Consider the following 14,239-nt stretch of genomic DNA (forward strand, 5'->3'; position numbering starts at 1 on the left):
ATAGCAACTCACTTTGGCTGCTGCGCGTTACCCAATTTGCCGTGGACCAAAGAGTGCAATAAATGGATTTGGTGGGGTATTTTGATTACTTCAGCAAAGAGTACACTTATCTTTGTTTTCATACTTTTTTTACCTTAGCTGTTCAGCTTAGATAAATCAACTTCGATGAAATCTTATCAATTATTTATTGTATTGTTACCATATTTTTAACCCTTATTTGTCTCTCTCGAGAATGCCTAGAACACTCTCGAGATGCTTATGATATGACTAGTGGGTGGAAATAGTGGATCCCTCGTACCAATTCCAAGAGCGGACACATTTCATGAGCCAGGGTGGTAACAGCATAATACTATATGTATTGTTTTCTTTCTCTAGTTCTTTGTTTCTCTTTTATTTTTTCAATCTCGTCCTCTGATCAGCATGTGCCACATTTGTAAAAATCTCCCATGCTCTTCGACCATATTGTTTGCAATGTTTGAGATTAGTGGTTGTTGAGAACAAACTACCAAGAAAATGCAAAACAATTCACATGGGTTGTTTTTGATTGTGTCTCTTTGGCAGCCGCGAGCTAGCAATTATAACGCTTTTGGCAGTTTTTCCAACCCACTCATTCGTACGATGTTTTTTGTTTCGATTGCTTTTGTAGCGTTTTTTTTTTTTGACGAAATAGTGATGTAGTGCAGAACGCCAATGAGCGAAAAATGGTGGGGTAAAGAAGTTACGGATATCCAAGGTAGTAGTGCTGTTGGATATGGGTGTCGTTTGCGTCCGACGAAGCGACTAAGACAGAGTATGGAATGTTGCCAGCCCATGAGTTTTAACATTAAGGAGGGGATTTTCCACGCTGATGCTATATAGTAGTCCGCCACCTACGCTGCTAGTCTCATTTGAACCATTGAATAGTTTACGTGAGGTGGGTCACAAACGAAAGCAAAAATTATTTTAGTATACAATATAACAAAGTTTGAATTACTTTTTCCAAGGTAGAGGTGCTCATAGTTTTCTTTAGTATTTAAAGTTTGAGTGAATTCTATAGAATCTTTTCATTTTTATCCAAAGAGCCAGATTTTAAACTCAAGAGGAAGCTAAATCTCAAATTTTCCAAATGTGATTTAATTGGGATCTGAAGGCAAATTGAATCGAAGTGATATTTCAGAGGAATAATTCCTACAACACTGAAGTATTTCCTAAGCATGTTCAAAAAGCTGTGAGCCATACAAAAGGAAATTTCTTCGAATAAACTCTAAAGACGACAATGAAGCAATCAATCAGTTGAAATATTCAATCAACCATAGTGTTCTTGAAAGTGATAAAAATTGAACAACTTTTAAGCTAGTAACTTTTAATCTAGTATAAACATTTCAAATATCAATTTAATAAAAAATAAGTGAACTATTAGTTATATTGATATAAGTTGATAAAAGCAGTATGAACTTAATGTGAAAGTGAAAGTGAGATCAAAAATTCGAAACTATCAACAAGTGTAAACAAACTGCCCATAAACGAGTAGATCTGTGGATCAAATCGAAAATAATGATGGGATCCCTATCTCATCTCAAGGTGAGAAATAACAACGATTACAGTTAGAAATACGATTCATGGTACGAAAGAGGAACTAATATACTAATAATAACTAATAACTAACAATACTCTAAAGCACGTCTTTACAACTGAATGCGATAGTATGATTCAAGACATCGTGTTATGTGGAATGAGTTGATACTAAATTATACATTAATTAATTAGCGATTCGCTATGGTAGTGCCTTCAACACATTTTTTTTGGATTGCGAATCCTAAACAAGGTTGAAATAATAAAGATTACAGGGAGACAATTTACCTGAATCCATTCTCAAAATTGGGTCTAAAAGAGAGAAAGAGGAATAGTGAGAGAAACACTGACCGTTCATCAATTAAAACCGCGCCAAGACGTAAAAAACGACTGGAAAAGCGATGGTGCGAAAAGAAAAAGATTACCAGCCGTCCCATGCGCTATTACTCACCACAAGCCGTGAAATTTTCCAACCTTAGCATCCATTCGAAATGTGTGATGAGTGCTCTCCGACGACACTCCGTGACCTAGTCTAATGTACGTTTTCCCATGCCAAAGCAACCGCACAACTGATGTGCAAGAAATATGTTAAACGGGTGAGCAGACGAGGAGGTGCTCAAACTGATGAAAAAAAAACTCGCATCGTAAAAAGTCAAGAGACAAAGGAAGAAATTGGGTTCGTCTCGCACTAGCTTTTGTGCACGTGGGAGAAGTTTGTTATGTATGAGAGGTAAGAAACGTAAGAGTAATGATGAAGAAACCCGCATACTTCTTATGCGTTCCCCTTACTGGTTAGTGCAGGAAATATGCAAGTTTTGGTGTGCTTCGGTGTCTCAAGAGATGTATCTGAGTTATGTCGCAATCGGTGCGTTATCATACAAACGCATAATCTTTGATGTAATTCGACTAAAGGCCATAGCTGGCGATTTACGATTGACAAAAAAAAGAAAATAAACATAAAACAATTGTTGAACAATTTTTAAATGTAATATGTCAGTGTCAACATATTATTGGATTTCTAAGAAATTTAACAAAAATTACATCGATTATAGCAAATATTGCGTATGATTTTATGGTCGATAGTTTTAAACATTTAACGTTCAAAAGTGTTCTTTGACTATTATCTTTTTTTCATTTTTACAGGACTGTTATTCTGCCAAAAACCGTCACGGAACAATCAATCGCAAGAGATCATGCCTTATGTTGGCCTTACTGGCAATATTTATTGTTCCTAGCATGTCGGGTTATGTCGTGGCTGCTATTACTACTTCCGATGCTTTAGTTGAGGCAACGCACACAACTCTACCAGGGACCATCGGCGAATCAGACCAGGAATCTATATCTGATCGTACGGGTGATCTAAGAGAAGCCGCGACGAAAGAATCGACGCAGCGGCTGGAGATTATCAAACATATCCGCAAGGTGAATCAGGATGGCTCATACACAGTGGGATACGAGGCAGAAGATGGCACGTTCAAGATCGAGAGTCGAGATGTACTCGGTAATATTAAAGGTACATACGGATACATTGATTTGAATGGTGACATTAAACGAGTGTCATATGGTGGGCAGCCCTCTCGAACCATTCCGATGGCAGCTACACAATCAACACCTGAAGAAGAAATTGTACATATTCCACCGCGTTTAAACCGGTCTCAAATACTTGCTCCAACAACCAGAAGACCTCCAAATTACCATCCTTCACAACAGCTGCATTTGAACCATCTCAACCCACAGCATCATTCTAGCACACTTCGCCCAAGTGTAATCCAGACTATACCACGAAAACGCCATGGCTACTCATCTAGCAGTACAACTCCGGCTACTAGGATCGTAATCAACGGGACGACGACAGTTGTGAGTGGAGGGATTTCGATGTCTGCAATGATGACGTCGACGACAACAACGGAGAGTACCGTTACTGCAACGTCTACGGAAACTAGTTCTGGAAATCTAGCAGCATCCTATGGTGAACCGACGGCAGCTTCCACGCATACCTCATCGATGCACACTAAGCCTGGTACATTGCTCATCATCCGTCCGACTCCTTTACCCTATCTGGCGGCCAAGACAGCTGAACAGCTTGTTCGGCCGGAACGTCTTGAAGTAGCTAAGTATGCACATGCTACGAAAAAATCCATACGTGGTAATTTTCTGCGCCGACAATTGGGCCCGACCACCAGCGAATCCGGCGAACAATATGAAGCCCAACCGCAGCAAATTATATATGGGCACTCAGTAACCGACGGGGATCTAGGCGGAATTTTTACAGGTAGCCCCAAGCCACTATACACTACGCATCCTACACCGCGCATTCCTGCTGCTGTTCTGGCAGCGCGACAGCGGGCAGCTCACATCCAAAATGTGCTGCAATCGCAGTCGCAAGCCACTCAATCTGGGCCTCCAGAGCGACTTACAACAGAACGAATATATGTGAAACAACCTGCGCGCCCCCAAGCTCCTACTGGAAATCGGCAAGAGAAAACACCAATAGTTTATGAAACGTCAACTGAGCCGAGTTCGGAACATAACTACGTTACGGATGGGCCAACGTCGACTGCAGTTGTTCAGATTCCGGCAGCTAACCATGTACTGGCTGTGAACGAGGCCGAGCCTCCTGTAGAGGAACGTCGCCCTGTCTTCCATCCACGACCGGTAGAATTTCGGGCACGTGATGACTCTTCATCTCCTACACCTGCACGTTTCCGAACTCCATACGGAATTTCACCACCATATGCACGTCCGTTCACGTCACTGCCTCCCTCGCCTGAGACGACATACAGCGGTCGGATTACACCCACTCATGATATTGATGCCAATGACACATATGAGCCTCACAATCATCAGCATAACAGTGTATCTCCTTACAGACAGCAACGCCGTCTATCAGGTGCCTTACATTTACCAGCTCCTGAGTCATTGTACCAACAACAGCAACCATCAACCGCATCCCAAATACAACAGCAACAACAACAGCATTTATTTCCAAATTCAATACCCTATAATGTAGGGCAAAACGCACCCCATTTAGTTACTAACGGTCGACATTATTCCAACCCATATTACTATGACATTCCAGCAGAAAGACCATTAACAGCACGTGACTTTGAGCGTATTCTTCAGCTTCTAATATTCCGACATCAGCAGCAACAAGTTTCTCAGCAGATATCCCGTTATCGTCTTGGAGGTGACTATACCGGCAGCTATAACAGAGCCTTCATGTACAATCCATACCTCTCTGTGTCACCATCACCCTTCAATTTTGGAGAACCTTACATCGGCGGTGGCTATCCTCAACAACAAATTCCTCGACCACCACTTCCATATCCTTATCCTGGTGACACATTCGACGGTCAAGGTTATCAAAATCCCCTTTATAGTCAGTCAGTTCCAAGTTCCAGCGTTCGCAGTGGAGGTCATGGTAGTCAGTCCGTAACTGATGTTCGTTATGGAAACGTTTTACCCTCGGTTGCTCGGCGTAATGGCCAAATCTACCAGTCTCCTTTGGATGTAACTGCGCCATCAGCAACAACAGAACCGCATCGTTCCGCCGATTATTTGCCACCAGAAGTACGTGAAAGACTTCTTTACCGCATGTTGATGCTTGCAATCCAAGCACCAGGTTCCGGTGATGCATTTCCATTAACAACTCCAAATGGATCTTCCAATCAACAACTTCCTCTTCATCATCTGCAAACAGCATCCTCTATACAACAACACCAAACACAGCCAAGCCACCAAAATCAAAACTTAGTTCAAAACCGTCCAAACGAACAATCCATGGCCCCAGCCTCCGCAGCCGCTACTATTCTGCCAATATACAGTAAGAAACCCGTACGCAGCGTACAAATCCTAGGCGAAGAGTGAGAATAATAATGGTGGTGCTTAACAGCCATATCACCCGATTTTGTGAACGGTTGATTACGAAATAAAACCTAGCTATTAGCCGGACAAATGAGTAATATGCACCAAATGTAAAGAGTTATTAACCCTTTCAAACCTTCGGACTAGCATTTAGTTATGTTTGTCGACAATTAGGTGGCAAACCATAAGAATAAGTTATACCAAAGTTATTTTCAAGTCGCAAAACGAATACGTATGCAAGAACTGTTGTATCTGGTCGTTCTCCTAGGGCAGTGCTCTCGCCGAAGTGCGACGTCAATGTTCGGTTTTCATTATTCCAATCTAGTAAACACAAACAAATATACTTCCATTTTCTATACATGAATTTTGACCCTAAAATGTAATGTTTGATCAGCGATAGATTTCCAAGCATATTGGATGGTGAATCCCAAAACAAGTTTCAAGTTTTTCTTTCCATTCTATCAATCCCACATTCATACTACTAATGAATTGTACAACTTCTTTGGATTTTAGTTCGTTTTACTATCAAATTATCTATATTGACATTTTGAAAATTTCTACATATCTAAAAAATGTTTTTTTCGTGGTAGTTAAAGGATGCCGATCATTGTCCTAGGAGACAATGCTTACAACAGATTTGTTATTATAAGGTATAATTGATTTGATTTAACATTCAATAGAGAGGAGCTAACATTTGAACAGACCGTTTACAGATCTTTACATGTTCCGCAGCAAAATAGTTGTAGTATAGTATTAATCACTAAATATCCCATTTATATTGACAATAAATATAGGTTGTGCTTCAACAATTTAAACAATAATTGTTCTCTTCGAATCAAATTGTATCATGTTGTATTAGCTAGATCGCAGGTTTAAATTGTAGATCGATAGATCGCAGGATTAATAAGACGGGTCTGACCCAAGTTTCACTCCAAATCTTTCACTCTGGAATATAGGTCTTCTATCGACCTTATTGTCCCTCGCATCGCTATGACAGTTATTTTCGTAGACCCCAAACAGCTGTAGTTTTTCATATAGGGATATATTTTTTCATCATTTAAGGATGTAATATATATATATATATATATATATATATATATATATATATATATATATATATATATATATATATATATATATATATATATATATATATATATATATATATATATATATATATATATATATATATATATATATATATATATATATATATATGTATATATATATATATATATATATATATATATATATATATATATATATATATATATATATATATATATATATATATATATATATTTTTTTTTTTTTTTTTTTTTAAATAAATCAAACAATGAAATAATTTATAATAAACAATCAAACCTAAAATGATCTTTTATTAAAATTTACAGCCGGAACTGCTCAAATCTGCATCACTTTTTTAATTTGTGCAGCCCTACATCTAGCTCAATGGAGATATTACATTTTGCTATTCAACCTGACACGCTTTTTTAAACATAGAGGGAATTTGTATGCAAAGAGTAAATCAAAGAATTTAACATTTGAGTCTAAACAAAACAATTATATTGCCATATACCAGCTGACAGCAGTGCAATCATGGATAGATGTCCTTTTTCAAGCTAGGATTACTCAAATCAATATTCAAAGGAAACAAATGAGTCTAAATTTTTGATAATAAGTAGGCACTAATACAATGATATTGTTATTTTTTCAAGTATTTGACAGATTTGAACAAAAAGTCAAAAGAATTTGCATGATTCTTGAAAGTAAAGTACTATTTAAACTCTTAACTATTGTAAAATTACTCAGAATCTTAAGCGTCACGACTCGAAATCCAAATTAAAATTTGCTAGTTACAAAGGAACATATAATAATTTTATTGACAATGAAATAATTGATATCCTTAACACCTTGCGTGCCAAGCGTTTTTTTAGGAATGTGTACAAAATGCCACGATTCAAGCGTTTCTTTCTCATATGTCAGAACAACGGTTGCACCGGCTCTAATTTTCAAGTTTTACGTTTGTGATGAATTTTTCGCTTTCTATACGTTCATTCATATTTCCGTTTCGCCATTAATTTGAAATTTGTGAATAATAGCTGTTCTTAATATTCAAATATTGCATTTGTAAATCTAGCCTTTTTGCCGTCAGCCAAAAATGAGTGACATGGCGTTATGGAAAATTTGTCGTCTCTTTTTGGGTGACGCGACACTCAAGGTATTAATATTTCTCTCAAATCGGTTGACATTCAAACTGACTGATAACACCTAATGACAGCTGCCTGGAGTACCAATCAATGTTCGAAATTCCTTCGTATTGAAAGCAACGAAAGAGCAAAATGGTCGTCTGTCAAGTTCAAAGAAATGAAGCCGCTGACGCGCAAGCGTACCAATCTTAAGCGAGTCTTATTGTAAATCTTCCATTTTCACTTACTCGCGTCTGAATGTTAGCGTCGTGTACACGTACGTCTTTCAGGTGCCTTGTTTCACTGTTTCATAAAATAAAGTTGTGCACTGCATTCGTAATGTGTGCTACATATTATGGACTTTATTTTGTATATAAAACTGAAGTATTTGTTTCTAAAAGCGTGTATAAATTTTAGATTTTTGTGGTACGTGAGGTGAATAGTTTATACAAATACTTTCATTTACAAGCAGATCGTTAATAGGCTTTGTATCGAGCATCGGGTAAAAAAAGCGTTTCAAGTAACTAATCAATACCTTGTTTTATAGTTTTTAATGTGATAATTGATAAAAAAATCAATCTATCTTGAAGAGTTTTTATCCATTCTTGACGACAAATCTATCAATAATCGTAAATTCAAACAACATCCTTTTTCCGTTTCTGTCGAGTGTGTACAAAAGTGAAGGTGGTTCCTGACATGGTTTGTGCATGCGCGCATATGCTCGCTTAAAGCAAGTGCTATCTCTTCAAGATGACCTTAATACGAGTTAGGCCAATGATCGGTGTTTATATTTTATAATTGTCATTTAATCAGCGTTGTGAATAGGTGTTAACTATTACGGTGGGTCTGTATAGAGTCAAAAGGATAAACATTCATCGATCAATTCTTCGTTTTTACAACCTTCAACCTTGATCGCTGAAACGCTATATTAGTTATAAATGCTCAGGTAAGCGTAAGTAATCTATATTATATCAATGTTTCTTTGAAATCTTAGAAAAAAATTTGCGAGCTTGTATAAACATGAACTTATTTCCCAACTGCTGCCACAATGCGTCGAGCAGTAGTGTGGAATGGATGCCATTCACTTTAGTCATGCTCATGCGTGCAATAAATGGATAAATGTACATATAAATTTCCATATGTATATATATATATTCCATATGTATATATATATATTCCATATGTATATATATATATATATATATATATATATATATATATATATATATATATATATATATATATATATATATATATATATATATATATATATATATATATATATATATATATATATATATATATATATATATATATATATATATATATATATATATATATATATATATATATATATATATATATATATATATATATATATATATATATATATATATATATATATATATATATATATATATATATATATATATATATATATATATATAGAGATTGCAAAGTGTAAACATTTAGCTGAAGTTGGTTAACATTAGCCATACGTTGTTTACCATGACGCGCCACATCAAATGCGTCGAGCTCTTTTCTTCTCTCTTTCTTTTCTGGAACAATGTATAAATATCAGGTCCGTACCGTATTTGAAACTGTCGGTATAAATGAAGTTACCGAGGAGATGGATTTGCTGCTACGTTTTCGGCTTCTTAAAACCTGTTTTGAGCTGTCTTTTATTGTCGTCTTCAAGATGGGGTTGCAAGAAAAGGTTGTTCAGCGCTTGGAAGTGATACATTTGCAAAGATTTTGCCAAATACACCCGGAAAAACTCAGGAATATAAAAAACATTCCATATTTCCTAAATCTACTGCGTACCCGTACTTAATAGGCTTTTGAAATATTTTTTGTTGTTGAGAAAATGCATTGTTGACCAAGCTCAAATAGACTAAACTTGGCAAACAATGATTCTACGCACTGAAATAACTTACAGTATGGATGGAATTATTCGTATTTCTTTACAAAGTTCGTAGACTGTTAAATGTTTATTTCGAAATGCTTAATTATAGACCAACCATTTCGTTTGATTTTTCTCATATTCGTCGTTAGCTTCCTACATCTGCATTCGTTCAAAGTTTATTAGTGAATAAGTAATTATGGTATAGAAAAAAGTTTTATGCCTTCTATTGTTATGAATTTATGTTATTGTTATTAAATAACATCATGAGTTATTTGTAGTAGAATTCTAAATTACCTATTAAAATAGCACGTCCAAACGTATGAATCAAAGCATTTTATTTGCATACCTATTGATTTTTATTTTAAATTTAAGCAGCCATAACATCAGCTAAACGAAATACAACATTTACATTTCATGAACATTTGCTACCATTCTTTGACTTGCATATTTTTTTGGGTTTGTAATATTTCCTTTTATTGTTATTGTATTTATGTATTGCATATTTCATTGTTTGTTTTTTTTTCATATTAATTATAAAGAAAAAAATATTTCTCTCATCATTTAGTTCTTCGTGTTAATTTGGTTTCATGAAATCAATTGATCAACGTCATGCGACTAATTTTCCAACAATCAGCTAACAGTTATATATTGTATCAATTGCTTAGGAGTACTTTTTAGTTGGTTCGTTCATAGTTGTATTCTCCGTTCTTTATAGCCAAAAGGAAGAGTGGCATCAAATCGCTCGCAGGCAATCACGGCGTGAAATTAAATCCAACGGTTTATTTTCTTTTTTTTTTGTGGAGTTTTCCAGGTTGTAGTGATGTTAGCGGGCCACATTTGCTATGTGCGATATTCACTTTACTCTTCTCGCAGTCTTGCTTCTATTTACTCATGGCCTATAAGATTAATCATAGCGAGATTTTATTTAATTAGCGCTATTGAACAGCATTGTTCCAGATGTTCAAAGTGTATGGAAGAAGAAAAAGAAGCTGCATTTTATCATTACTCTTCATTTCCTTTTTTCTCTTTGCTTACTCCTATCAAGCTGTATGCTATTGTAATAATTTTAAACTGTTCCCAACGCATTGTATGCTGGAAAGATTTTCAGGATTGTAAAACTGCACTGAATGTTAAAAAACTGAGCTGATACATGAATGCCTTTCATTCAGTAGCAAACATGATTTGTTCAGAACCTATTTTCTTTTTTTTTATTTCTTCTGATTTTATATGATCGCTGAATGCTACTTATAGGTTTATGTTAGTTGTGTTGAAAGTTAAGAAATTTTAATTAGGGGTTAGTCACATAGATGAGTGGGTCGATATACACACATGGCTAACAACATATTCGTTCACTCGCGTCTTCAAACTCTTTCTGTTAATGTTTGCCTTAATGCTATATACACTTCTATATTCGAAGACCGCTTTCGATCATTTAATGGTTTATTCAAAGATGATTTTCGGAACCGCATCTCAACAACATTTCCGCTCTATCTCCCTGCATGGGTCCCTCTTCATCCTCAATGACTAAATCCACTGGAGAGCTCTTTTGATCATTATTTTGCAAATCAAGACTTACACAGCTAAAATCATTAGACTCACTATATGATTTACCGTTGCCGTGGGGCCGATCGCGATTACTCCAGTACGAAATCCATGTATCCTCGATCTGCTCCCGTGATTCATCTTTCTGTTCTTTTTTTTCATTTTTTTGCATATTATGTTCTTGTGTTTTCTTTTCCATCGTCTCCTTTATCATTTTTCTGTTATACTCGTTCATCGTTTCGTCCATGAGTGACTTAATATCTATAACATTTTCTGGTGCAACGACAGTGACTATTGCCGCCATACCTTGCAGGTGATTTTCGATTTCTTCTGATACAATTTTCATCACAATGCTTGCACTATTTATTTTTTCATTCGTAATATCTTTGGAGTGCATCAAAATTTCTTCTGATACAAATTTCGTCTCACTGCTTTCACTGTTTATTTTTTCATTCGTAATATCTTTGGAGTGCATTAACATTTCTACGTTGTTGATGGGCACTGACAAACTGCTTGTCACCAGTGATCTTCCATTGCGAAAATGTCCCTTATCATTGCTTTTAATTGTATCCACTTCACCGCTATCACCAAATAGTATTACTTTTTTTAAAGTGGCGAAATTTGTCGGGATTGTTCCTTGCGGCTCGTTCGATTTTCGATATGTCGGGTCTTCCAACAGGTATTTGTTTGTTTGAGCCTGCTCTTCCAAGTACGATTGAAATTCGCGTCGGAAATAGTCGTTGATCAAGCGCCAAAGCCCAGTACTGTAACCTAGAATGACAGCGATAAAGAAAAAGCTACGGAACGCTAGTAACAACATCGTTATTCCTTGTTTCTCGTACAGATTTTCGTGACTATCATTTATTTCCCTTGTGGCTGCAAAATTGGGATTCGTGTTTTAAAACACCTTCTTTCACTTTATCTCCTGTCTGGTTTAGATTTCACATAACATTGTCTAATGTCCAATGATGTTCTGGCTCAAGTGGTCCGTTCAAATATATTAACACTACACGATCACAGTCAAACACTCCTGTGTTCACATTCAAAGATTATCTCCATTGGTTTCGGCATCGTTAAACACGAGTGAACGCAGAATTTGGTAAGATTGCTGCATTTGTGGCCAGGCCATTGTCATGAAGACGACAATTGTATTGGCGATCACGAACAATTTCATCATTTCAATTCCTGCGGACAGAGAAGTGAGATAAATGTTTAATTTTATTCAAATTGCAACACGCTGCTAAAGAAGGCACGGTTAAAATGTTTTTATTATCACATTTTGTTATTACAATCAACAATTTTTCCATAACCTGGTAGAGAACTATGGGTTTGCATGATTGTTGATATAACTTATTTATTTGCAACATTGAGCATATTTGTACAATTTGTCCTATTAGTCTTAACACGTTCAGCGCCACTGAATTTCAATAAAGTTCCCTACCTGCCCAAAAATTATAGACATTTTAGTGATTATTTTAATCATTATCACGTAGTTTTAAAGTAATATTAAAAATGATTTTTGAAAAGGTAATTCGTATTAATGTTATTTGTAAAATAGCTGAAAAAAAACGTTGAACAAAACTGCGGATGAAAATTAAACATAACAAATAGCGTTACCCATATAAGGGTGACGCGGTACTTCAGGGAAGTACATATTTGGGTTACACGTGCCGAAGGCGTTAAAACTGATTTGAGCTTTTGCAGCAAGTGAATAATTAATAATTAGCAAAGACCACAAGTACATGAACAGTTATCATGTACTTGTGGTCTTTGCTAATTATTGTGTCTAAAAAGATTAAACTAAAAATAATGCTAGGAAAATAAAGAAACCGATGATTACAACACATACCTTCCTGTGACCTTAAATATTTCCCAAATCCTGCGTTCGCGTCATCAACTGGTTGATGCGATGCAGGTGTAATCACATTCACGTTCGCACCTGCTTTTCTGGCTTCTTTGCGCTGGCTGATCACCGAGGCAGACATGTCCTTTCGTCCACTCGCTATTTTTGATGACATTTTTGGCACTTGGGGTTACGTTTTATTTTATGGGGTTTCGGCTTTCTAATGCCTGAAGCATCGATGTTTGGGTACCTGAGAATTATTTAAGCAGCTGGGGGGTTTAAGAGATACACTTAAAACTTATCGAAATAAGGTCGAGAGTGAGCAGGATCATTGGGACATGTGCAAGTTTCACAAAATTTTCTCTATTCAAAAGCAATTTGTTCACATTGCATTATCTGATGCTGTGCTTATGTTTTAAAATATGTTGTACATCTTTTACTGTGCAGTTAATTTTGTTGATCTAAAACCAAATTATTTGTAATTGCCAAAAAAAATCCATCATAATTAATCATCAATGAACTGTGCGAGGTAATAATTGAAAAAGGTTTTACATAGAACCGCTTATCCAATTAAATAGTGAATAATAAACTAATGCAACTAGTTATTTTTTTACATTGCATCTCTTGGTGTAAGTGGCTAAGACCAACAGATTGATAATTTTTAAAATACGTCGTCGAGTATGCGCTACATTGGTGTTATATAATTATTCACAGTGGAAACTACATAGAGCCATTGATTGAAGAGATTGTTTCGTAGTTTGCCCAAATTCAAACACTGTCTTCGGAAAAAACCGCTTCTATGCGCACACTTGTAATTGATTTTTTTTACCTATGCTCTTAATGAATTCAATCCAAGAATGTTTGCTTAAAATTCTGCGTGTTTATATTGATCAACAGGTAAGTTGCTAGTGATCAAACATTCACTCAAGTTCCTAAACGGCTAGCAACTGCTCCAGTGAGATCAAGAACAACTCGCTTCAAATGTTTAACACGTTATGCTTTAGTTTTTTCCAAACCTTTTACTAAAACCCAAGTCAGAGTTTGTACTTAACAGGATCATTGTTAGAGGCCTTACAAATGAGGGGTAAATAAACAAAATAAAGAGGAAACCTTTTCGAGTAATTGCGTTGCATTTGGTATGTCTGTAAAGTCTGGAATTCAAAAGCTAACCAGAATAAGAATCAATTACTTTTTTTAATTTTCATTTGATATAACTCTTACAATACTCTTACGATCCTCAATAAATAATTATTTTTATTGGCTTTCGAAATGCATCGAAGAAGAGAGTATATAAAGATTGTTGAAGATGTTTAATTGATGTTTTTAGGCTGGACGGTGTCCTTT

At 35.8% G+C, this 14,239-nt stretch overlaps 3 protein-coding genes across 3 annotated transcripts; 1 reads left to right on the forward strand and 2 right to left on the reverse strand.

Moving 5' to 3' along the window:
- The first annotated feature begins 2,751 nt into the window (after positions 1-2,751).
- On the forward strand, positions 2,752-5,418 carry LOC128729168 (uncharacterized). Its single transcript, XM_053822822.1, has one exon. It carries the CDS (start codon positions 2,752-2,754, stop codon positions 5,416-5,418), a length of 2,667 nt encoding a protein of 888 aa, XP_053678797.1.
- A 4,599-nt stretch (positions 5,419-10,017) lies between these two features.
- Positions 10,018-11,970, reverse strand: LOC128729311 (uncharacterized). Its single transcript, XM_053822982.1, has one exon. The coding sequence runs from the start codon at positions 11,870-11,872 to the stop codon at positions 10,955-10,957; it is 918 nt and encodes a 305-aa protein (XP_053678957.1). The 5' UTR covers positions 11,873-11,970; the 3' UTR covers positions 10,018-10,954.
- On the reverse strand, positions 11,963-13,065 carry LOC128729312 (uncharacterized). Its single transcript, XM_053822983.1, has 2 exons — positions 12,902-13,065; positions 11,963-12,237 (listed from the first exon to the last, which is right to left on the reverse strand). Exons 1-2 carry the CDS (start codon positions 13,035-13,037, stop codon positions 12,095-12,097), a joined length of 279 nt encoding a protein of 92 aa, XP_053678958.1. The 5' UTR covers positions 13,038-13,065; the 3' UTR covers positions 11,963-12,094.
- Between the last annotated feature and the right edge of the window lie 1,174 nt (positions 13,066-14,239).

Source organism: Anopheles nili, chromosome X (genome assembly GCF_943737925.1).
Source record: "Anopheles nili chromosome X, idAnoNiliSN_F5_01, whole genome shotgun sequence".
NCBI classification, from domain to species: domain Eukaryota; kingdom Metazoa; phylum Arthropoda; class Insecta; order Diptera; family Culicidae; genus Anopheles; species Anopheles nili.